Source organism: Tiliqua scincoides, chromosome 2 (assembly GCF_035046505.1).
Source record: "Tiliqua scincoides isolate rTilSci1 chromosome 2, rTilSci1.hap2, whole genome shotgun sequence".
NCBI lineage: Eukaryota > Metazoa > Chordata > Lepidosauria > Squamata > Scincidae > Tiliqua > Tiliqua scincoides.
In genome coordinates, this window is record NC_089822.1 from 142,746,642 (window position 1) to 142,769,595 (window position 22,954).

The 22,954-nt window shown below is 39.4% G+C and overlaps 1 protein-coding gene across 1 annotated transcript in view; it reads right to left on the bottom strand.

Annotated features, from left to right (window-relative positions):
• Window positions 1-8,325: 8,325 nt before the first annotated feature.
• Window positions 8,326-22,954, bottom strand: part of PITPNC1 (phosphatidylinositol transfer protein cytoplasmic 1) — a 188,098-nt gene continuing 173,469 nt past the window's right edge. Inside the window, exons 7-9 of the mRNA XM_066615807.1 lie at window positions 19,692-19,847; window positions 18,547-18,610; window positions 8,326-10,286 (exon numbers count right to left, since the gene is read on the bottom strand). Coding sequence (XP_066471904.1) covers window positions 9,961-10,286; window positions 18,547-18,610; window positions 19,692-19,847 — 546 coding nt within the window. The 3' untranslated portion in view covers window positions 8,326-9,960. The remainder of the gene's footprint in view (window positions 10,287-18,546; window positions 18,611-19,691; window positions 19,848-22,954) is intronic.

Sequence of the window (22,954 nt, forward strand, 5' to 3'; positions counted from 1 at the left end):
GTCACAAAGATTGCTACAGAAATGAAACATTCAAAAATTAGAGGAGACTATAATTCGGAGACCATGCTGTCCATGTAAAGGGGTAAAAACAATAAGGAGTAGTTCAGCTTTATAAACATAAGACACCTAAATTGTCTGAATAATAGCAGTTGGCAAATTCCTATTGACAAATTCATGTATTCTCCTCTATTGCATTGCTAGCTGATATGAAGTGCATACAAATGATGTATTTTAAATGGCAGCATGTTTTAAAGTTTCAGTGCAGCAAACCCCATGTGTTATTACATGAGTGTAGCTTCTCTGATTACTGTCCAAATTAAAAACAAAGGACATTTGTTTTCCATTTTCACATTAACAAAGCTTTAGTAAGTTCGATTAACAGTGCAATCCTAGACTTGCCTACTCAGAGGTAAGTCCCATTGTGTTCAGTGGGGCTTACTCCCAGGAAAAGCATGTATAGGATTGCAATCTAAAGAGTGAAATAGCATTTACTAAAACAGAATTCTGAATAAGGGCAACAGGATGAAGATACGTGTTTCAAACCATCTGTTTTAAAGAGAGCTAAATACAGGGGGACTATTCTATAGTAAATAGATTAAGCAAGATTAATCCAGCAGGATTAAGATGTCCTTTTTGTGGGTTTTCTCAGTTATGCAGGCTTTAGGTCAGTGGTATACCTAGCAGGGGTGATGTTTACACATGTGAAGATTGTCAGGGCTCAATTTCATCTTACAGTGGCTTGACAAATTACTTGGCAAACATGATAAATTCATCTATACTGGTCTGTCCTGCAGTAAACCTGTGACATGTGAGCAGCATACAAAATTCTTTAACACCTATGGGTTCAGCTAGGGTTACCCCCCCCCCCCCCACACACACAGGTTTTTAAAGATGCAAGTCATCCATACTTTGTGCAGCAAATGTAATAACTGCTGTCTGTCTGTATATCAGTGTTTCCTGCAGCCGGAACATAAGATGTGGAACCAACCTTGCTGAGACAGCACAGCTTTAAACAAGCTTTTCTTCCTTCATATACTATATTGTCAAAGTATGGTTTTAGGATTGGGACTTTAACAGTGCAGTCCTAGGCATGTCTTCTCAGAAATAAGTCTTACTGTATGAAATGGGGCTTATTTGCAGGGAAGTGTGTATATGATTGCAGCTTTAAACTGACTGTTTCTGAAATTTGCTTTAGGAATAGGAACAACTAATTTAAAAAGGGTACAATGTATTGTTTTCAGAACATTCACCTCCTAATATCTCCTGTGGAGTATATTTCAGCATATACAGTTTTGTCAGTCTTGGGAAAAGACAAAGGGACTATACTGTTGCAATGTAATAACACATCAAACCACAGTTTTGTGGTGCTGCACCGCACTTTAAAAAGAATGCCAAGTGAAATCACTTTGTGGCACAAAATAAATATAAACATCCACAGGTCTGCTCTACAAACACAACTAAAAATATACAACAGAATTTGTACAAATTATGTCAAGACAATCAGCAATGAAACAGTCACACCATGAAAAACGAAAAATGTAATATCATTGAATCAGTATGAATCAATATCAGCTTGATGGCCAAAGCAGTTAGGGAAAAGAAAGCATAGCACATTCATTTTGTGCAGTCCATGAAAAGCACAGGGAACATGGTCACTTCTGGGTTCGAGAAATGCAACAGATTATCTTTGTTAGTTCCCACCAGTATAAAGACAGTAAGAGGCAGGTACAGATTGTGCTAGCCATCATTTAGACATGCGGTGGATCAGACCTGTTTTGTGTTCACTCAGCACCAAGTCTTAGTAGCACATCTAAGTTGAACAAATGCTTATAGCTACAGCATTGAGTGGAAGAGGTATCACGGAAGAGTCTGTTGTTTTTCTCCATGGCATGCTCTATTTCTCATTTGCAGTACGCAGTCTTTTAACTAGCATCCTCTTAAGATATGTTATTCATTTGTACAAATGCTTGATTTTATTCCCAAGACAAATGAATGCAATAATGCAATTGGAAGTAAGACAGTTAAAACAAACCAACGCAGTAAAGCTGTTTAATGCTTTGTCCGATTGATTTGTGCAAAACATTCTAAAGGAGATAAAAGGATAGCAACATTTATTTATATGCTTACAGAAATTATTACAATTAAATTGGTAGTACAATTGTCAGTTAGCTATATCCACATGCAGATTCAGGGTAGTTTTATATACAAAAAAAAAAATCATCTGATGGTAAGAAAAAAATGTACAGCCACACAGAACATCAAGGAGAAACATGGAAATGAAGTAAGAACCTGGACAATAAACTGAGAGAAGACATGAAGCTAATTTACCAGGAGCTACTGGTTTATGTTGGCCTCGGATTCTCGAAACTTCTAAACCCGCACAGTGCATTCTGTTCTCCCACCCACCCCTGAACTACTAACACTATGCCTCTAAACATTCACCTCAGTATCTACTACTTAAAGAAGGAGCCACTGGAAGTTGAGGGATTTAAGTCGGTACACATTTGCACACGCCAAGTCATGCTACCATGCTTGCTAGAAATACACCCACTAATTTATTCTTCATTACCTAAAGATAAACCCTGAGGTCTGCATCTATATTTCCATATGCTTCTAACAGTCCAAGGGCATAACCTCACTACACGTTTATGACACATTGACCACTCAGTAGGGCCTGTTATAGCTTGGACAAGGCCAAATGCTAATAGCATTATTTAAAGAGAACTGTTAAGGAATAAGCTCAGTTTTGAAGGAATTTATCTACTCAGTGACTGAAAAGTGGTGGGGTGATTTATGTCGGGAAAGGGCTCATAATTTAATAAAACTTTTAAGTTGTGACCCGGGGAAGCAACTTTAATTTTGCCCAGCCCACAGGTGTACTTATTTTATCCCTGTTGTGTTAATGCAACGTTGGGCAGAAATGGCTTAATTCCTGAGACTAAAGGGTGATGCTGCTTCAACATGGTGGCCAGAAAAATGTCATCTCTTTCCAAACTGTATGATGGGGAACAGAGCTTGGAATTCCCCTTGTTTACCAAAGGCAAGAGAAGGCTGCATTCTACTTAACCTTGCTGGAAGGACAACTCAACAGCACTTCAGCAACCAACGAACTTCCTTGCTTCATTTGGAAGCCTTGAAAGATTACCACATTAATTTCTCATCCCTTATACCTTTGAACAGGACAAAGGCTACCACCACCAGCATTGACAGAATGTTTCCGTTCTTTGCATGATTCTGCATTCCACTGTATAAGAATCTCAGCTTTAAAAAGCACAAATGTATCTCTGGTCTCCTAGGCAATCCTATGCATACTTACCTGAGAGTAAGCCCCAGTGATGATAACGGAACTTACTTCTGAGTAGACATGCATAGAATTGGGCTCTTAGAGCCCAATCCTATCCAACTTTCCAGCACTGGTACAGCTGCGATGCAGCCCCAAATGTTCCCTTACCCTGTGAAGGCCTTCATAGTTACCCTCCCCTCACAGGATGCAGCATACACCCCATGGGTACGGCTACACCAGGGCTTGAAAGTTGTATAGGATTTGGCCCTTAGTTTGGTTTCTACACACATATTGAGGCTTCCTCTTAGTCTAGTTGACTCAGGCAGCAGGGTGGCTGTTTTCTACCCTACTCATGTTGATTGATATTTCTGTAGGCCAATGGAATACAGCAAGTCCTCACTTAAAGATAGGTTCTTGGAAACTGCAACTTTAAGCAAAACAACTTATAACGAAACCAATTTTACAGCGGGCTAATAGATGAGTGTAAACAAGTTTCATTCTTACAGCATATTTCTGGTCACACACACACACACACACACACACACACACACACACACACACACACACACACACAAATCACCAAACTTCTAAGTAAAGGCTTAAACACTTCTAATTTTATCCACTGAAATAAATGTGAGTTTTCCAGGCCAGAGAAAGCCCACACAGACATGGGGAGAATATGCAAACTCCATACGAACGGCTGCCCTGGCCAGGAATTGATTTTTTTTCCTCCACAACTTTAAATAAAGACTTATAATAAATGACTTAAGTGAGGACTTGCTCTATCTTTCTAAAGGATTCTTGTTTCCCAATGGCCTGTATTTTGGGGAACCTTAAAACAAATAATGACTCTACACAAGCTTATATGCCTCTTTTTCTGTTTTTCTTTCTGCCTCTGGTGCTAGAAGAGTGGCACTACCCATTTAAAAACATTATTTTTACCTAGTTCTGAGCAGGACTGTGACAATACTTGAGAACCTTTGTTCACCTGTTGTTTAATTGCTCTGATCTCATAAAACACCACAGAACAATTTTCACTAGTAAACAGTGGAACTTATAGGACCTTATGAGATCTTTATGCTACCCTGAACTGCAATTCAGCAATTAGTTTTGCCACCTTGAAGTGGTAGTGGGACATGATGGGCCATTCCCATCCTGCTTCAAGTGGTGTGTTTGCAAACTTTTCACAACTCCTTTCACCATAACCATAGCTGAGTTCCTTTAACACACTCCCTCGTCTTCTCTTCCCTGTTGTTTCTGGCAAGTGTGGGAAACCTAGAGACAGAGAAGAGTACAGAAGGGTAAAGCAAACAAGGATCCTGCATGTTCTCTTGCCCTCTTGACTGTTTTCAGAAATAGGTGTTCCTGGCAGTAGATGGCGAGTAGGGAAGACACACCCAAATCAGAAAAGGAGGAAAGCAGGAAGCTTGCAGTATGAAGAGATTTCCTGCTTTTCCTTCACTTTCATGAATCCCTCTATCAAACCTTGCTAACTAAAGATTCTCTCTCTAGAAGAATCTCTCTCTAGAAGGCTGAGAAGGAAATGTTGGACAACACACTTCAGAAGTCCTGATTTGGCCCAAGATCTGTTATTTCTCTGCCGTCCAGTTGTATATTCTCAAGTTTAAGAAACAGCTTCAAATCACTTGCTGACCTTTTTTGTCCATCATCAGCAGAGTGAAGGAAGGTTGACGCCTGCTCAACATCTTATAGAAAACAGCCTGATTTTGAACCAGACATTTGAGCAGAATGTATTGTAACCCAACGGAATTCTGAGGGTTTGAAATAATCACTGAATTATTAATGAATTAATAATGGCAACCTTATTTGGATATCCTCATCTTATTTGGATTTAGTAAGCTATTTAATTGCTTGTATTCCCATTTTTATCCCTGCAAAAAGACTCCCTAATACCAACCCAGAAAAGCTATACAACTGCACTCAGTAAAAAGGAGCCATAAATTTTGTGCAAGATACAAGTAGTTCAAGGGTCTCAAAACAAGTATAATGAAGTACAACCAGAGCTGGAGCACACCGGGTTTTTTTTGTTTTTTTTTAATTTGAAGAGCTTAAAGTGTGCATTAGCAACATCTCAAATCCTGAGTTGTATTCAGTAAAACAGGAATCTGAATAATTTCTGTTGGTATTCAAGTGTTTATCAGTGAATAGCAGTTCAAAGGTTTACTTTAAGGTGCACTTGGTTTGAGAGTAGAAAGGATTTTAGAAATTGAGATACAATGGCTTGAAATGATCAATGTTGTCATTTGAATCTGTGTCTAAACAGTCCCTCATTTTCTCAAGGCATCCTTGCCAGCTTTATGAAATCCTCAAAAAGTATCTCCAGTCGCAAATATTGTTACTCTATATTATGTGAATTTTTTTGTTTACTATAGCTGCTATGAAAAGATTTATTTTGCCTTTGCAAGCTATTTTGTTTTGTGTTGATACCAAAATCTGTCATATGGCTTAGAGCTTTTGTTTGGGAATCAGAGCACATGAGCTATGTTCTTGCATGCACTTAGCTAACTAGTTTAAGGGACAAGCCTGTGGGATAGAAGTCATTCTTCCAGATCAATAAAATTTGTCTAAATAAAACAACCACCATGAACTTTGCAAGTGCTCCTCTGTCAGTCATGGCTTGTCCTAAGAAAACATGCTGTGCTTAGAGAGGGTTTTTGTCTGGATCTGGCAGCGTGAGAGTTTCTGGGGCAGATTTTTTCCGTGGTCGATCTTTGGGAACTGCTAGGAATTCAGGCGCGTCTGTGGCTAAAGGTGTAGATGGAGCACTAGAAGGAGCGCTGCGGATAACTGAAGAAGGGAGGGAGATATTAGAGATAGAAATTGCAGGAGGGAAGATCCCAATCTTCTTGTTGGTAGCTTCCTGAGTTGCTCGTTCAAACTCTCGGACTTCATCCATAGTCATGTCTTCAATGAGAAGAAAAGAAATACAAATAAATGTTAGAACCCATTCATGTGTTTATTTCAGCTGAAACATTTTATTCAAGAGCATTCCAAAAGATGAAATCTTATCCTGGTGTGAAGATTTATGAAGTCAAGGGGAGTTCCAGTCAATATTTTGAGAACTGCCCACTGCAATTTCAGATGCCACATTTGAAATACTGTTTATTTAATTCTTCATGCTGATCACACAAAATATAATAGCTAATGGGACTGAGTAGTATATCTTTCTTATGTTCAAGACAAAATTAGACACTCAGCAATGGGTTATTTCTGGCAATGTTTGAGTTTCTTATCTGTCCTTTCACTCAGTAGAGCAGAATACACATATAAATAGGAGCAGGACCAGGCCTTGAATAATAGTTCAAAAGCAAACCATTAATTGTTCCCTTGTATCTATTATAATTCTCTCAGAGCCCAATGCTAAAGTTACCCAGTGCTGGCGCTGGGTGCTGTAAACGTGCCATAAAGGATGTTTACGGCACCAGGCAAGTAAGAAACACCGGCCCCAGGCCCATGCCAGTCAGGCGCCGGCCCAACAGTGGCAAGAGGATGACAAGCCACCACTTAAGATAAGGCTTACTGGTTGCTTTACAAAATAAATGATGAGAGCTTCACAGATATATGATGCAACTGTAAGCAAATATTCCAGCAGAAATATTTAGGATCACAAAGTTGATAATACAAAGTAATTTTCTATGTAGCATGTGGATCTTCAGTATTAAAGTACCCCTGTTCTTATTTCCATGGCACATATTTCTTTTATGTATACATTTATAGCTGCAGTTCCCAAACTTACCCTGGTCAAGGCACCCTTCTTTCACTGTGCCCTGTTGTGGCATTGCTGCATCATGGAAGGACAAGCCAAGGCCAGCACTGTCCCAAGATCTTGCATGTGATCTTGTGAGAAGAGTGTGATCTCAACGTGGCCAAGAACAGGGAAAAAGTGGCCACCAAAGACATCCCATGGCATCCCTTTTGCTGCGGCACCTCAAGGTGCTACGGTGCATAGTTTGGGAGCCACTGATTTATATCATTACAAAGAATGAGGATTTCAGAACTAGAACCCTCTTAAATATCTTCCAAAGAGATCCAAACCTGTTTTCACTGAACACGGAAAGACTGCAAGGTTGCTCAATCTGAAGACTCTCACCATTTTGCATAGTGTTCTACCTGTGTTTGAGCTGTATCACTTCTGACTGTAGGAATGGAGTGATCCTCCACATTAAAAATCCCTCAGCATAAAAAGCTAGATGTTGAGGAAAATAAATCTAGTACTACTGTGACAAACTAGCTTTCTACCTGCAAGTATCTTTTTTAACACAGAAGCATTCCAGCATGTGATTCCCTGCCTACTGCATTGTGATGTGGTTCATGAACCCCAGACATAGTACTACAATCTCAGTGAAATCACTTGTGCCAGATATGCTGATGATGCAAAAAACAACACAAATTAAATGCTCCCCTATATATTATATTCAAAGGGATTCATTCTTATTGCTCAGAAGCTTGTAAGTCTCTTTCTGTCAAGAAAGACCACTTTATATCTCATTTTCATACTGGAAATTATCAGATCAAACACCTCAAAGAAGCTGGGAGCAGTCACTGAGAATAAACTACTTCATTCTGAGGCACTTTCACATCTCTACTGGAAGTGAACAGAAGTTTTTCCCCATGAATTGCTAAACACACAAACTAGCATAAGTTTAAAGTTGAACAGAACTCTAAATCTAGCCCCTTACCTGATCTAGCCTTACCCCACAATGAGTTAAATTAGAAAAATCATGGTTGAAAAATATTTCAGTGTTGCTTTTTCTCATCTCTTGACAGCACTGAACTTGTTAGAATTCAGCTGGGGAATATAAACATGAGAATCACATGGCTTAACAATGGCTGATACAAAATTTAGGTGCAGCCAGACCAAATAATATTTCATAATTTAATAGTGAAAGGGCTTTGGCTTTCCATTCAAAAAAGAAAAAGAAATCATTGCTTGAGACACTATTACACAATTCCACCAGAGGGCAGAGTTAGTTCACCACAATGTTTTTCTCCCCCTAGAAAATTCCAAAACATAATTCTTCTTGGTTATTTTTCCTCTATCAATTCAAAATTCAAAATGGGTTCAGCAAAGGGTCACCTGAGATTTGCATGCCTCATATATAATACAAGTTGGTGTTCTGAATGCCAGGGAACAGTCTGTTTACCTGAGACAAACCCAGCAGAATTTCTGTTTCAGCAGAGATTCTTTAAGTCAGTAAGTACATGGACACATCTACTCAGAAGCTCAGAAGATGCAGCAATTCAGATGCTGCCTAGAACTACTAAACAGATTGTTAAAAACCTCTTGAAAATGTCCATCAGCTCAACTCCAATCCTATACAGTGATTGCTATGACTGAGAGAAATATTGGAAAGGATTGGAGAAGAGCAATTTGCATTGGTGTCAATATTATGAAACTGGTAGGGACTTCCCAGTAACTTGACAGGAAAGGCTGTACTGAAATCAAACCACGTGATGAAAGATGCAGGAGAGTGTATGGGAACATAAGGTGCAGCCAAGTCATATGGGAGTTGAGAGAAGGCTGCTTTGCACTCAGCCAGTCCGCTGACTTCTCAATCTTTGGCACTGATTGACAATATCTCTCCAGGGAACCTTCTGCATGGAAAGCAGATGCTCTACCTCTGAGCTATAGTTCCTTCTTTTGGGAAAGACCCCTCTCCTGATCATGACCCTCTCCCCTAATCTTACAGATGAGAATGGAATTAGGCATCCAAACTAAGCTCTATGCAAATAAAACGTATCCTTCACATGAAACCCCCCACAGTCAGCTAGATCATAGATGGAGTAGGCGTTAATATTTGTTGCAAAAGCAAACATTTTACCCTGTGGAGAACACTGTATCTGCTTTCCTATCTTCCAGGATTGTTTGATTAGTACAACCTGCAAGTTCATATTGCGCTGGATGCAGTGCACCCATTTTTTTTGCAGCTGCACCAGCAGGGGATAGAATTGTGCTACCAGAGATCTAGTCTACATGGATCTCTTGTGCACTGAAATTCCTAATCATTTTAATGGAGGAAGACATTTCCCTGCTACACAAGAGAATAAGCTAAATAAGAAAATTACTGGGTCAGAGTAAAATCAGAGTAAAATTCCACAGATTTTAGTGGAAAAGTCAGTACTGGCAATTGGTTCAGAGGATTGGAATGTAAAATGGCTACCTAGTTATTCAGTTAATTCAAAGAACCTGACAATTTCATTTTCCATGGACAATAGGTTTAACACTTCTGAAACTGTGTACCAAAAACAACAACACATTTCCTCAACAGAGATGAGCCTGGCTTCATCCAGTTTTAAGAATACCAGTGACAGATGTACTGATCAGCATATTGATTCAGTTGACTGTCTTGCCACCCTTGCATTGCAAACAATCTGCCTTTTTCAAATTTTTAAGTGCAGCATGTACTTTCATTTAAGTGAACATTTGTTTGTCACCTTATTTAAAACACACACATTTTTTTTAAAAAGATGAAACCTTGACTTGGAGAGGGAAAGAGAAGAGGCCTTGCTGCATTATAGGAAGCAAACCAATCAGCACCGTCCAGAGCTGACTTCAGTGGCAAACAGGAAAAACAGGCTTCTTTTCATCTCGATCTTTAAGAGACATTTGAACAAATCATGGCAAGTGTAGTTCTACAGTGGGGTCATCATTCAAATTATGTGTGTCTGTGCAAATCCTGAGACTGGTGTTTACATCCTGTCTCCACTGGGAAAATGGGACGTAAAAGGAATCTAAGCTTTGCAATAATGAAGCCTGCTCCCACAGGAATCACTGTCATACAGAGGATGACCTTGAGGCTAACATTGCTGTTTTTTGGTAGCACTAGAAGAGGATGGACAATACTTTTAAAGACGCTACATACACTTCCTTTGGCATTGCTCTCTATTTCATCCACAGTAGATGAATGTTGATTGCAAACTTTAATGTTGGTTTTTTCATGCATATTTTTCTCATATTCTCGAACATCGTCCATAGTCATATCTGAAAAAGTTGAAGATGTTGGGATTTTTTAATTAATTCAATCCAAATTTTAATAAAAATGGAAGAATCTAGGGAGAAAAATCTTCCCAACAAAAGCCAAAAAGCAGGAAGCCAGTTGCTTTATGAGGAATCATTGATAAGGGTAGTTAAACCAGCCAAGGAAGGTACAAGAAGGTTAACTTGAAGGAAATAATAGAATAAGGAGGCTTGGAAGCTGGGGCATTTTTGTGAGGTGAGCTAGGCAAGGGGGTGCTGGGGTGCAGGCTTTGCTAGAGGCAAACATCTTCTAAAATGAATTTAGAAGATTTCCTGGAAAAAAGGGGAGACATTAAAGAATAGTTGAAAGATGTACTTACCTTGTTAAGCATTTTCCAAGAATATTCTACAGTATCACATGTAATCATACATTATGGTTTTATAACAACATCATACTGTTACTATTTTAACATTACATAGCTCAGATTTCAGATGTTCTGAAAGTGAAACACTGTGCGATGACTGTGGAGTACTACTGAATAACAGATTAATTTCAAGTGCCAAACCTTTAACAGTTCCCAAACTTACAATAGTCTTGGCACCCATCCTTCGCAGCAGCCTCTTCTTCCCAGTTCTCCTAGGTGCCGCCATCTCGGATCACGTTAGGTCTTGCTAAAATAGTGCAAGACTTTGCATGATGGTGGCACCCGGGGGTGGCAGGAAGAAGAGGCTGCAGGGGACATCCTGTGGTGCCCTTGTGAGTTCCTCACAGTGCCCCCAGGAGCCGGGATACACAGTTTGGGAACCACTGCCTTAGAAAGTTAAGTTCAGCTATAGTTGGGTATAACTGTAGATTGTATTCTAGAGCTAGCCAACGAAACTATACGTGACCGAGTTTCAATACTCTGTGCAGGGATGGAGGTAGAGTGTATTTTGGCCATTTCCAAAACACTGTGGGACTCCAGTGCACACATGATGTTCCTCTATGCAAGGGCAACGTACTATATCAAGAAATGTTCTTATGCTCCAGTACTAAAGTATAACGAAGATTTAGTACATTTACTTTGTACTACAATGTAGTGTGAAGCCCTAACATAATTCTTTCCATCATTGCTCCCTTGAACCATGAATTATCATATTTTAGTATTAGTGTGCTTTTCCGCCACTTAGAATGAAGGCGCATTAAAACTTTGATTTTAAAAAAGCTTATAAGCAACGGCAATTACATGATCCAAAGCAGTTTTGCCAAGCAAAGTACATGCTCTTCATTAGCAACACTTATGTTAGTAACAATGGAATAATGTTGTCTTATTGGCAAAGCTAAGTGCATATTAGGGTGCAACCTTATGCATACCTACCTGGAAGCACAAATCAATTGAAATAACAGAAATACTTCTAAACAAACAAGTTTGGAATTGAGGAAGAAGCAATTGGAAATCAGCAAAATTCACATTTTTAGAGTTACTGAGCTATCGCACACTACTGTTAGGCCACTGAATTCACTTGACGGCATCAACGGATTTAAAAGGTATAAAAATGTTGAAGATATACTGGCATTTATTACTAATATATGTGAAAGAAGGTTTCCTCTTATTTTCTAGTGAAGCAAAATATTAAAGTACAAAATTGGTGACAATCCTACTTATTTCATATAATTTGTCAGTACCCAGTAACAGGCATCCATACACTTTTCCCAGATAATTGTGAATGCAACAGAAGGCTATACACCACTGATGTGCTCATGGTCCTCAAAAGATGTGTACAGATTTATTTTAAAGATTTTATTTTTATTTTATGAGCGACTTCTCCCTTGCTCTTAGTGAGTTCCAGAAGCTTGATCATTATACCAGCATAACGGGGGGGAGGGGCGGGGGAGCTACAGTACTTATGGGAGAGAAAACCTTTAGAAAATAAGCAACACTGGAGTTTGCCTTGGTGCTAGCAAAAATACAGAAAGGAACTGTACACTGTCTAAAGAAAAACAGATTTAAAAAAACGTACTCAATGGAGAGACATTGCTGTGTTGTGGGCAGCCTTGCACTGTATTTCTTTTTCTTTTCAAAAAACAAAGTAGATAAGCTTGTGTAGACAAGCTTTCATGTACTAAAATTACACAGGCCTATAAAATCGAGGGTCAGAAAAGTTTTTCCCAAACTTTATGGTGGTTTGATATGAATTTAGGGTGCTGATTCAAAAAATGGCATCCGTTTTGTCCTATCACGTCTAGTTCTGGAGTTATAGTATAGCCTCATTAGTGAATGGTTCAAGCAGCTTCCTCATGAGGAAGCCATGGTGTAGGCTTCCTCATGAGGAAGCTGCTTGAACCATTCACTAAAGAAGCTATGCCGTGTCTCCAAAACTAGACGTGATAGGGCAAAACGGATGCCATTTTTGGAATCGGCACCCTAAATATACCCAGAAATTGGTGTAACATTTAAGGAAACAAAATGTGGTTGGCCTGTGTAATGGATTTCTAATCTTTGAAACAGTTCCAAAAGGATGCTGGGTACATAATACACATTATGGGAACCATCTAACACACATCTGTTGCAATAGCTCTGGTTGTTGTACAACCATGACTCTACAATACTGCACCAAGTGCCTGAAAATCCATCATGCGTGCTCTGGTTCCAACAACCGTCAGAATTGTTAGAATTGGCAGACAAAAGCCTGTTAAGGTACAGCTCAGCTATTAGCTGGGGTGGTGCAGGTGGAAAAAACTGCCTGGACTTAGACAAGTTGTCCCACTTCTCCACTCTAGCAATGTCACATGGGAATTCACTGTATTTCTCTCTCTCTCTCTTTTGCTCTCTTGCCCTTTCTCGCTCTCTTGCTTGTATATGTACTTACAGCATGTGGCAATCTGCATTTTAATAATAGTCTACCATTTTTAATGGATTTTAATAAATGTAATCATATTTATTTATGAATATAAATTTATATGGTTATTTATTTACATTTCTATATTATTTAAAAATAAAGATAAATATTTTAAATTAAATAATCAACAATTATTAAACCAGTTGGGACTGCAGCATTGTGATCTCAAAGACTATAGGTCAAAATATTTAGGAAATTAGACTTATAAAGACCATGGTATTGTTTGATTTAAATGAGTATTTGTACATATATGACTACAATGTTTTATGGCCTAATCCTATAGCAAGCTTACAGCAATGGATCTCCTGATTCACTAAGTCCTCTTCTGGCATTATAAATATCACATCACCATTGTGTATGCCAGAACCATCAGCGCAAAAGGCTCTGTGCACCTGGCAGAGATGGACTCAACTTGCAGTGGACCAAATATGGTGTCTGTGGAGAGTGTGTTGTGGGCATTTTGTGGACGATTTGGGATGGGAAGGGGTGGGTTTTAGTGGTAGCAACACACAGTAGATCCTTTCCTCTTCTTCTAGCCCGACAGGTCCTTGTCTCCCCATGGCTGTTCATCCTGGGTGACAAGCAAACGGAATTGTACCATGCCCATAGCTTTCCATTCACCAATACACAAATCACTGGGGAGAACATTGCACATTTGGGTATAAGAATTTGTCCAACAGGTGATTTTAAGGGATTTTTAAAAATGTAAATGCTTGAACTGGAGCATTTTGGGACACAGGTTTTCCATGGAGGCTTTTAATTTTTAAAAATCAAAAATAAATCATGGCATTTTTTGGGTGGTGCCATTTCACCCTACCACTCAGCTCAAGGTTTTGAACGTGGTTCTACTTAAATTGCCATGGCCTTGTTTATGCGCTGACCATAGACATCCTGGGTTTCTGTTACCCTCCATTTAGCAGGCGTCCAGCCATCCTGAAGGGGGACCTCAGGGCATCTATTCATATTTGGCATGGATGTATTTTCATGTAGAATAAGTGCATGTTTAGTTTTGGCCTAAGTTGACGTGCAAATGCAAGGGGTGCCTGTGATTTTCACTGATAACCATCTCTCTTGACACAGTCCCTTACACTTCTTGCCATCAGAGAGTCCCCCAATCTCCTGGGCTAGGTTTTTAAAGCTGCAGAGAGCTGCTGTGGAAAGAAAGGGGTGGGTCTGTTCCATGGCAGAAATTTCATTAGGGATTCCTTTAGGAACATGCCCTTTCCTACTATCTCTGATGCCCAGTCTATCTGAGATGAGTCTTGTGGATTCAGCCACTGATAGAAGAATATCAGGTAAAGACACAAGAAAGGATCTTCTCTGAGGTGCCCCCCAAGGTGTGGAACTTTGTATCCCAGGAGGGAAGGTCAGCATTGAAAGAACACTTTCAGTGTAGGTATTGAACAAAGACTTTTCTGTTCCATTCAGCTTTCCATTTAAGATGCACGGACATAGTTTATTTTGTTGGGATGCCCTCACTGTTTTGCTGCTGTGTGATGTTGTGAAGCTTCTGGTTTTTTTAAGGTTTTTTTAAATGTTATTTATTTATTTTTATTTCAGTTTGTTTTAATGTGTTAATTTTTGTTATGAGCTGCCTTGAGTGCTTCACAAAGGGAGGGGACAGTGGTTTGGGGTAAAAATCTTTTAATAATAAAATAAACACATCAATGAATGGAGTTGCCTCTTGAGATTAGAATAGCTCCCTTTTGGCTGGTATTCTGTTGACACTTAATCATTTCTATTCCAGCAAAGCTTTAACTGAGTATTCATGTTGGTGCTTCTTGGATCTAATTCTCTACCATAGTTTTAGTGCTGCTTCTGATTGTTTTACCTAGCAATTTGTACTTTTTCTACTGGTTTATGGGTCATTGTCTTATTATTTGATGAGTGTGCTTCGTGCTTCTCAAATGAGAAGGAAATGTGGGACATATATTTTAATAAATACAAATATAAGGCAAGTGTGTATGTGTGGAGGGGGCTAGCAACAAAAATTAATTTGGTAAGATTCTTTTTTTAGGAAGGATGTTTGTGTTTTTCTTTCAGCACTATAAACCTAGATATAGAATAGGCACGCTGCTCATTAAGCAAATGCATGCTTGCCCTGAAGAGATACAGTGAATTTTTCATGTTCGCCAATGAGAACTTCATATACTCAAATTCAGTAACTCTTGCAGCTGACACAAGCTGACAGCCATACATTGCCCTGGATATAGGACAACATTTCAGCATTACAGTTACCAAACCTTTAACAGATACGTAGATAAGGGGAACTTTAACAGGTGCGACCTGCATATCTATATTGCTGCAGAGGTCTGAAAAGCTGCACCTGCCAAAGTTCCTTCATCTACACAACCGTCAAATGAATAGGAGCCCTAACGCTGCAAGATGCGCTGTGCTTTGCATTCTTTCTCCCATCATACTTAGTCTCTAAATAAATTAAAATGATGGTTTCCTTACACAGATTTTGGGTTATCCAGTGCTATTAATTGTAAAATCAATGTTTTGTTGAATGGATATTGCATAATGCTCAACAGCCACAATGTCCGGTTCTGGGCACACACAGCTGCAGCTTTGATTGTGCTGAGTGGGTCAACTGCTTTACTGCAGTTAAATATCATGCCCGGGGCAGCTTCAGGTTGCTAAGAACTGCAGAAGCTAGCCACATAATACCTCAGTCTTGGCAAACAATTGCACTAAGCAACTTTTATTTGTTGAATCAGGGGTTGGCAACCTTTTCTGGCAAAGGGGCCAGGTGTTCGGCAACGATGTCATTACATCATTGCTAAACTACCAGGTTGCCAAGTTCCTGGAAGTGGCTGTGTGGAGCTTGGCTTGGGAAGCAAAGTCTCCTGCCCAATTTGCAGTGCGCTGGACAGGGAATGGCAGAGATGCCTGCCCAGGCTCTCGGAGTCCCTGTGCTGTCACTTCCTGGGGATAAGTGCCTGTTGGTTGGTGATGGGCTGGAGACTGTGGGCCACATGACTTTGGATGGTGCACTGGACCTGACCCACAGGCCATCGGTTCCCAAACCTTGTGTTAAATGAAGGGAGTCGTATCCTAAATCATTTTCATAAAAATACATAGCAGAGAGAAAAGAAAGTAGAAGACCTGACTGAAGAAACCTTTAGCATATAGTCCAGTAGGATTCTTAGACTCCAATCCTAAACACACTTACATGGAAATAAGCCCCATTAAACACAATAGAATTTACTTCTGAATAAGCATGCATAGTATTGCAACCTTAAGGGGTTATCATATGAGATTTAAATCAATTTTTATTTAAATGGTTCTAGAACATCAATGGAAAGTCCACAAGTTGACTAGAACATACTGTACATTAAGTTCCTGTTCTACATCTACACATGGCACAAATAGCTTGTGTTTCTTGGGGAGGGGGCACTTTAATGAAATCAGTCTTGGTTTCTGGCCCCAGTCCAGGCATTTAAGCATAGCCAATGCTTCATATGTCACTCCTTCGCTACTGTGCTCAGGGGCTTATAGGATCAAGTGTTTATGTGGACAAAAGATGAATCAATGTTAAGTCTGCGCAGGTACTGAGAGTTGAACATGTACAAAGAAATGCCTCCCATAAGCCTATGGCATAGTTTGTTCCATCTTGAAAATTGCCAGATCAGGATTAGCAGATATACAGAAAATGAAGTGAGCTGAATATCAACAGCCCCATATGCTAGGGAACAAGTGTTTTCCCTGTGGGGCTAATAAGGAACAGCTCAGATGGAGCAGTGGGACGGCACAGAGAGCTTAAAATACATCAACAAGCTGCAATATTAACTTGATATTGTTTTCTCTTTGCTTTGTTAATGATGTATTTTTCCCTGGGGGGAGGGAGGGAGAGAGAGAGAGTATAGTGATTCAGGACCTCTCTAGTCCTCAATGTCTAAAAGCCCTTCATTTTAGTATCTCTGTGTTAATTTTCCTAAGGATGGCTGACAGCATTAATCCTAGTTCTGACACTCATTTTTCCTTTGATCAAGTCACCTAATCATTCCCTCTCATTTTTCCATCTGTAAAATACAGATAATCAACCTTATTTCACAAGCTGTTAGGACGATTAATGTGTGAACTTTTCTTTGAAGGTTAAACATTCTAAGCTCTATTGTTACCCAAGCCCTTCCAAATTACCCTTCCAAATACAACTACTGTTGTATTTGCAGCAGTTTGGGATGGTTACTTCTGTTGTATAACTCTGTTTTATTGTCTCTTTTCTTTTTAACCTGTTCCACTATGGCACACGCAAGCTTGTGTGATACCGTCCTTATTCATTCAAGGTTTTATTAACATGTTCTCTGTCTTCTGATTTTGTATTCAATGCTTTTGTTTGATAACTTACCTACTATTTTCTTGATTTCCAGGCAAAGCATAGCCACTCACCAAAGCATGCGAGTGTCATTTCTCAGTAAACATCAAATTATATGTAATGGTGTGTGTTTTGTGAATTTATGGGGCTTAGCCTTTATTCAAACTCTGCCACTTGGAGTATGTAGCTGTGCACAGGGAGCAAAAACTTATGAAAAGCAAACTGAATGCCAAAAGTTATGAAAACTAAATGTGAACCTAATCAGACCTGTGCAAAAAAGCAATTACTGGAATACTGGGATTTGAAAAAGACTCTGTGCAGTGCTGAAATGTCATTTTTCATGTTCTTAGATTCAGCAAAAAAGAAACCTTAGCACCAGCACACCTACAACAATGACATCAGATCATGTCAGTTGGTTGCTGGAGAAACTGTACTGGTTGCTGGGGCCATTCCTCCCTCCCATTTCATCACCCTGTGGCTACAGTGAACAAAGTTTCCCTGTCCCCACTCAATCACTAGTCAGCAATGGGTCCTGGCATATGCCCCCTCTTGACAGATTTCACCAAGTATTGGGTATTAAGGGCAGATTTACACTCATTGTCAAAAGTCAGTATCACTGTATGTAGGGAATATTATTTTGTTCTGTTTCCCTTAGAATATTTAAGAACAAAATGGTCATGACAATGTTCTGCAGAGATGAAATATGTATAATCAAGGTATTCATAGAGGTTCAAATGCTGAGCTGAGCACTCGCCAGTACTAGAAAATCAGCACAGGTGCAAGATTGTGGCCATGGTTATAAAACCCCCCACACATTCTCTAACACAACTGAAGCCATTGAATCAGACGCATGAACTTTATATGTATGTTAACAGAACACTCTGATTCCATTCTGAAATTCCATCTACAACTTCAGCTCTGATGAAGAATGTATATTTTGAAGGAAACTTAGAAATGTGGAACCTCCACTTTATGACGGCCATTTTAACAAAAATACTAGAGCACAACTGAAGTGCAATATTGAGTGAATATGTAAGATATTTCTTGTGGTCATCACGTGCAATTATTTTTGAAAATGTGACTTACCATACCATTCATCCACCCATGCAAAAGCCTGTCGGTGACCAATCAGCAATATATCTCTGACCACCTATAAATCAGGACAAGATTAAAGACATCTCTGTGTTATCAGGAATAACATCATACAAGATATTGCCACTAGATATGGCCCATTTAAGAAACAGAACTCCAAAATCTCCAGAGAAAAGCAAAAGAAAAGCCATTGTTTATCTGACATGCTCATTTGTTGAGAGGTTCACATACAACATTTCCCTGTCCAAATTAAATTGGAGAGGATTTGGTGTCTTGCATTTGTAAATGAGCCACCCAAGGTGTGTTTGCAACTAGAACAGAACTTCTCCTAATGACCTATGCCAGCATTTGTCATACATATCCACTTGCCTAGCTTTCATGTATGGACTCAGTAAGCATCTCTAATAATAATAATAATAATAATAATAATAATAATAATAATAATAATAATAATAATAATAATAATAATAATAATAATAATAGTAAAAAGAAGAAGAAGAAGACTCACAAAGCCAACAAATAACTTCCACACAAAGAGAATAGCATTTGGTGTTCTCCGTTTCCAAAGTTGTAGAAACCTCTGTTATCTCAGAAGAAGCTTATGATTGTAAACTGTGAGAAAGTATTTTCTTTTCAAACTTTAACTGCCTTTGCTCCTGTGTATTTATTGTTATCAGCAAGCTGGCTAGGTTGCAAAATTTACGATAGGAAAAATGTTCTGCTGCTTATTAGAACCCCCCTTTTCCAATAGCTTGAAAGTGCAAATTGTCTCTGGGTTGCTAGGTTGGAAAAAATGTGTTCTAGCCTTCTATGAATGTGGGTGGAACTGGGGGCCTGACACGATGCCATTTTATGCTGCATGATTCATAAATGCATAACACGCATGACTTGCTCTCTCAGGAATATCCTGAGATTGCAAGGGCAAATAGAATGGTTAGCCAACAAATGAATACATATGGTGCACTTGGATTCAGTAGCTGTGATAAGATGCTAGGATGATTAAAGTTTAGAATATCAGTTAGCTACTGGTCACTGAAAGCAAATTTAGATGTCAACTTCCTGACAGAGGTACATATCTGTTTCTCTTCATGCACGTTATAAGAATAGTCAAAAAGCTTGGAACATCACCCTTCACTTACCTTGTGAACAAATTGCTCTACTCGAGTTTGAAGTCCCCATACTTCAAATTTCACAGAAACCAGTTTGTAGGAACACATGATGGGATCTTGAGTGTCTCTCCAACCGTCTTTCAGTAGGCCTCTCCCGGTCTTCTCTGATTTAAAATGTTTAGGATCCTACAAAACAAAAACAGTTCTATTTTTTAAAAAGGTGTTAGGAAAAAAAATCTGTGCTATAATGTTCTTAGCAGTTTTGTCTCATTTTTCTCTATCAATAAGTGGCATAGAAGAGTAACACAGATTGAAAGCGTTTTGCCTTCCTTGTAACAAATAAGATTTCATTTTAGCTGCAGTAACACAAAGTATAGGATTAGGCAATAAATCATAGTAGTTTCTGTGACCTGAGATATGCAGAGATACTATCCTTGGCCATCCTTTGGTTCCTCTGACCATGTCCCCATTTACAAGTCAGCTGCTATCTGGTGTGTGATCACGTAAAGCTCAAACTTCACTTTCTACTCAGGAATGTAATTTCCTAAAGCTCTCAGCCAAATGTGCTTGGGCATGAAACACACTAGTCATAACAAGGTGTTTTCTGGGGTTGGCCAGCTCAGGCACTGGGCGAAGACTCTGTCCATCAAAGGACCACCTGGTCAGACAACCAATGAATCCTCAGTAGCAATGGCTGTGGTAGGATTCCAGGCACCATCAAGAGATGGGCAGAGGCACCATGGGGGGCAATGTAGGGCTTTGCCCCAGGCCCCCCAGAAACCTGGTGCTGACACTGAGACAGAGACAGTTGTAACACCATGCAGACAGGCAACTTTGTTACTTGCTAAACCTAGTAAATTTGTTGAGTCTCAAAGCATCAGATTCTAGCATCAGAGAGCTGTGAAGCACTAGGTTCATTGTCTAGATCAGAGATGTCAAACACAAGCCCTGCAGGCCGAATGCAGCCCCAGAAGCAATTTATCTGCCCCTGTTATAATTGGACTCTTCCTGCTTGATAATTAGTCTCTCTCATATCTTGAAAATATGAACAAGATTTGAACATTTTCTCTTCTGTCATTTGCAGTTAATGAGTTTCTATGCAAGAACAAAGTGCTTATTTCTGGCCATCATCTACTTCATGATGTCACTTTCTGCTTACTGATGTAACTTCTAGCCCTTAGCAGGGGCCATGAATGCTAACTTTGGCCCTCTGTATGAAACTGGTTTTACACTTCTGGTCTAGATGGCAACAAAACTAGTTTATAATTTACGGATTTGAACAGCTGCTATAACTAGTTCTAATTCTTAAAATGATATGGGTTTCTATGGTTTCTGAATTCAAAGGAGATATAAACATAAATGGAGTAAGCTGGTTTAGGGGGAAAGATCATGACAACAATGTAACACACCTTCAGGATTGTTACTCAAATGTAGTACAAATAATGAATATACTTAGCTGGTAATGTTGATTTTTATATTTGACATAATTATTGCACCTGCTAATTACTTGGAGATGTGAACATTCTACATTGGGTGTCCACCAATGTAGCAGCCTTCCAAACAGCAGTATCAGTCTGGTGCTTGAGTCTTACCTTCTCTGATATGATCTGGGTTCTGTGGTATATTCCAGTTATATAGGATATAACTCTAGGACAGGGGAAATGGATTATCTGTGCAGCAATGGATGCTAGGCAGCTCATTTGATGGAACTTGAAGGTCAAAAAAACCCCTCCACCATCCAGTGGACTGAGAACTTATCCACACACTCTATCTATGACCAAATCACATCCCAAAACATGCTCCAGGAAGACATCTACCACATTATCTGTGAAGCAGATAGAGAGAAATCTGACAGCCCAATCCTATACATACTTTTCTGGGAGTAAGCCCCACTGACTCTAATGGGACTTTAGTCATTGTAGACATGCATAGGATTGGGCTCTGAGTATCCTGCACCTTTGGCACTCATAGATAGAACATGAAGTACCAAATATTGGATAATCCTAATTTAACAGCGGTTTATACACTTTAATCCTCTTTCTTTCCCTCCCTCTTGTCTGACTTTCCTACATGCTTCCCAATGGCTTCCCTGTCCATTCCTTCCCACTTCCCTTGCCAACTTGGTCTACTGTATTGTAAACTGTAAAAAAAATTTACATTTTTGTAAAAAAATGTATATTGTAAAAAAAAAAAAGAAATTGTAAAATCAATAAAACAGAAAAAGCATTATATGTTTATCTAACCTCTAAGTTTAATTCTAAAGAATTGGCAAAGGACATTGTGATTTACACATTAATTTACATTATTTAAACCAACATCTTAATCAAGTCATAGATTTTAGTTATACTTCCTAATTACTGTGACCATGATTTTAAGAAGTACCATGCACTTATGTACATCTTCCAGGATGTTAGGATGTTAAACCTACATGTACTTGGATGAATGTATATTCTAAGCAACTTCATGAAAGGTTTATACTACTGAGTCCAGAAATGTAGGATGAATTTCCTGGCTATCAGGAAAAACAGTCTGCAGACACCTTCAGGACATAACAGATGACATGGAATATCATAAGAACATAAGAACAGCCCCACTGGATCAGGCCATAGGCCCATCTAGTCCAGCTTCCTGTATCCTGTAACAGCGGCCCACCAAATGCCCCAGGGAGCACACCAGATAACAAGAGACCTCATCCTGGTGCCCTCCCTTGCATCTGGCATTCTGACATAGCCCATTTCTAAAATCAGGAGGTTATACATGCACATCATGGCTTGTAACCCGTAATGGATTTTTCCTCCAGAAACATCCAATCCCCTTTTAAAGGCATCCAGGCCAGATGCTGTCACCACATCCTGCGGCAAGGAATTCCACAGACCAACCACACGCTGAGTAAAGACATATTTTCTTTTGTCTGTTCTAACTCTCCCAACACTCAATTTTAGTGGATGTCCCCTGGTTCTGGTGTTATGTGAGAGTGTAAAGAACATCTCTATATCAACTTTATCCTTCCCATGCATAATTTTGTATGTCTCAATCATGTCCCCCCTCAGGCGTCTCTTTTCTAGGCTGAAGAGGCCCAAATGCCATAGCCTTTCCTCATAAGGAAGGTGCCCCAGCCCAGTAATCATCTTAGTTGCTCTCTTTTGCACCTTTTCCATTTCCACTGTGTCCTTTTTGAGATGTGGTGACCAGAACTTGACACAATACTCCAGGTGCGGCCTTACCATTGATTCGTACAATGGCATTATAATATTAGCCGTTTTGTTCTCAAAACGATTTGTTCTCAATCGCTT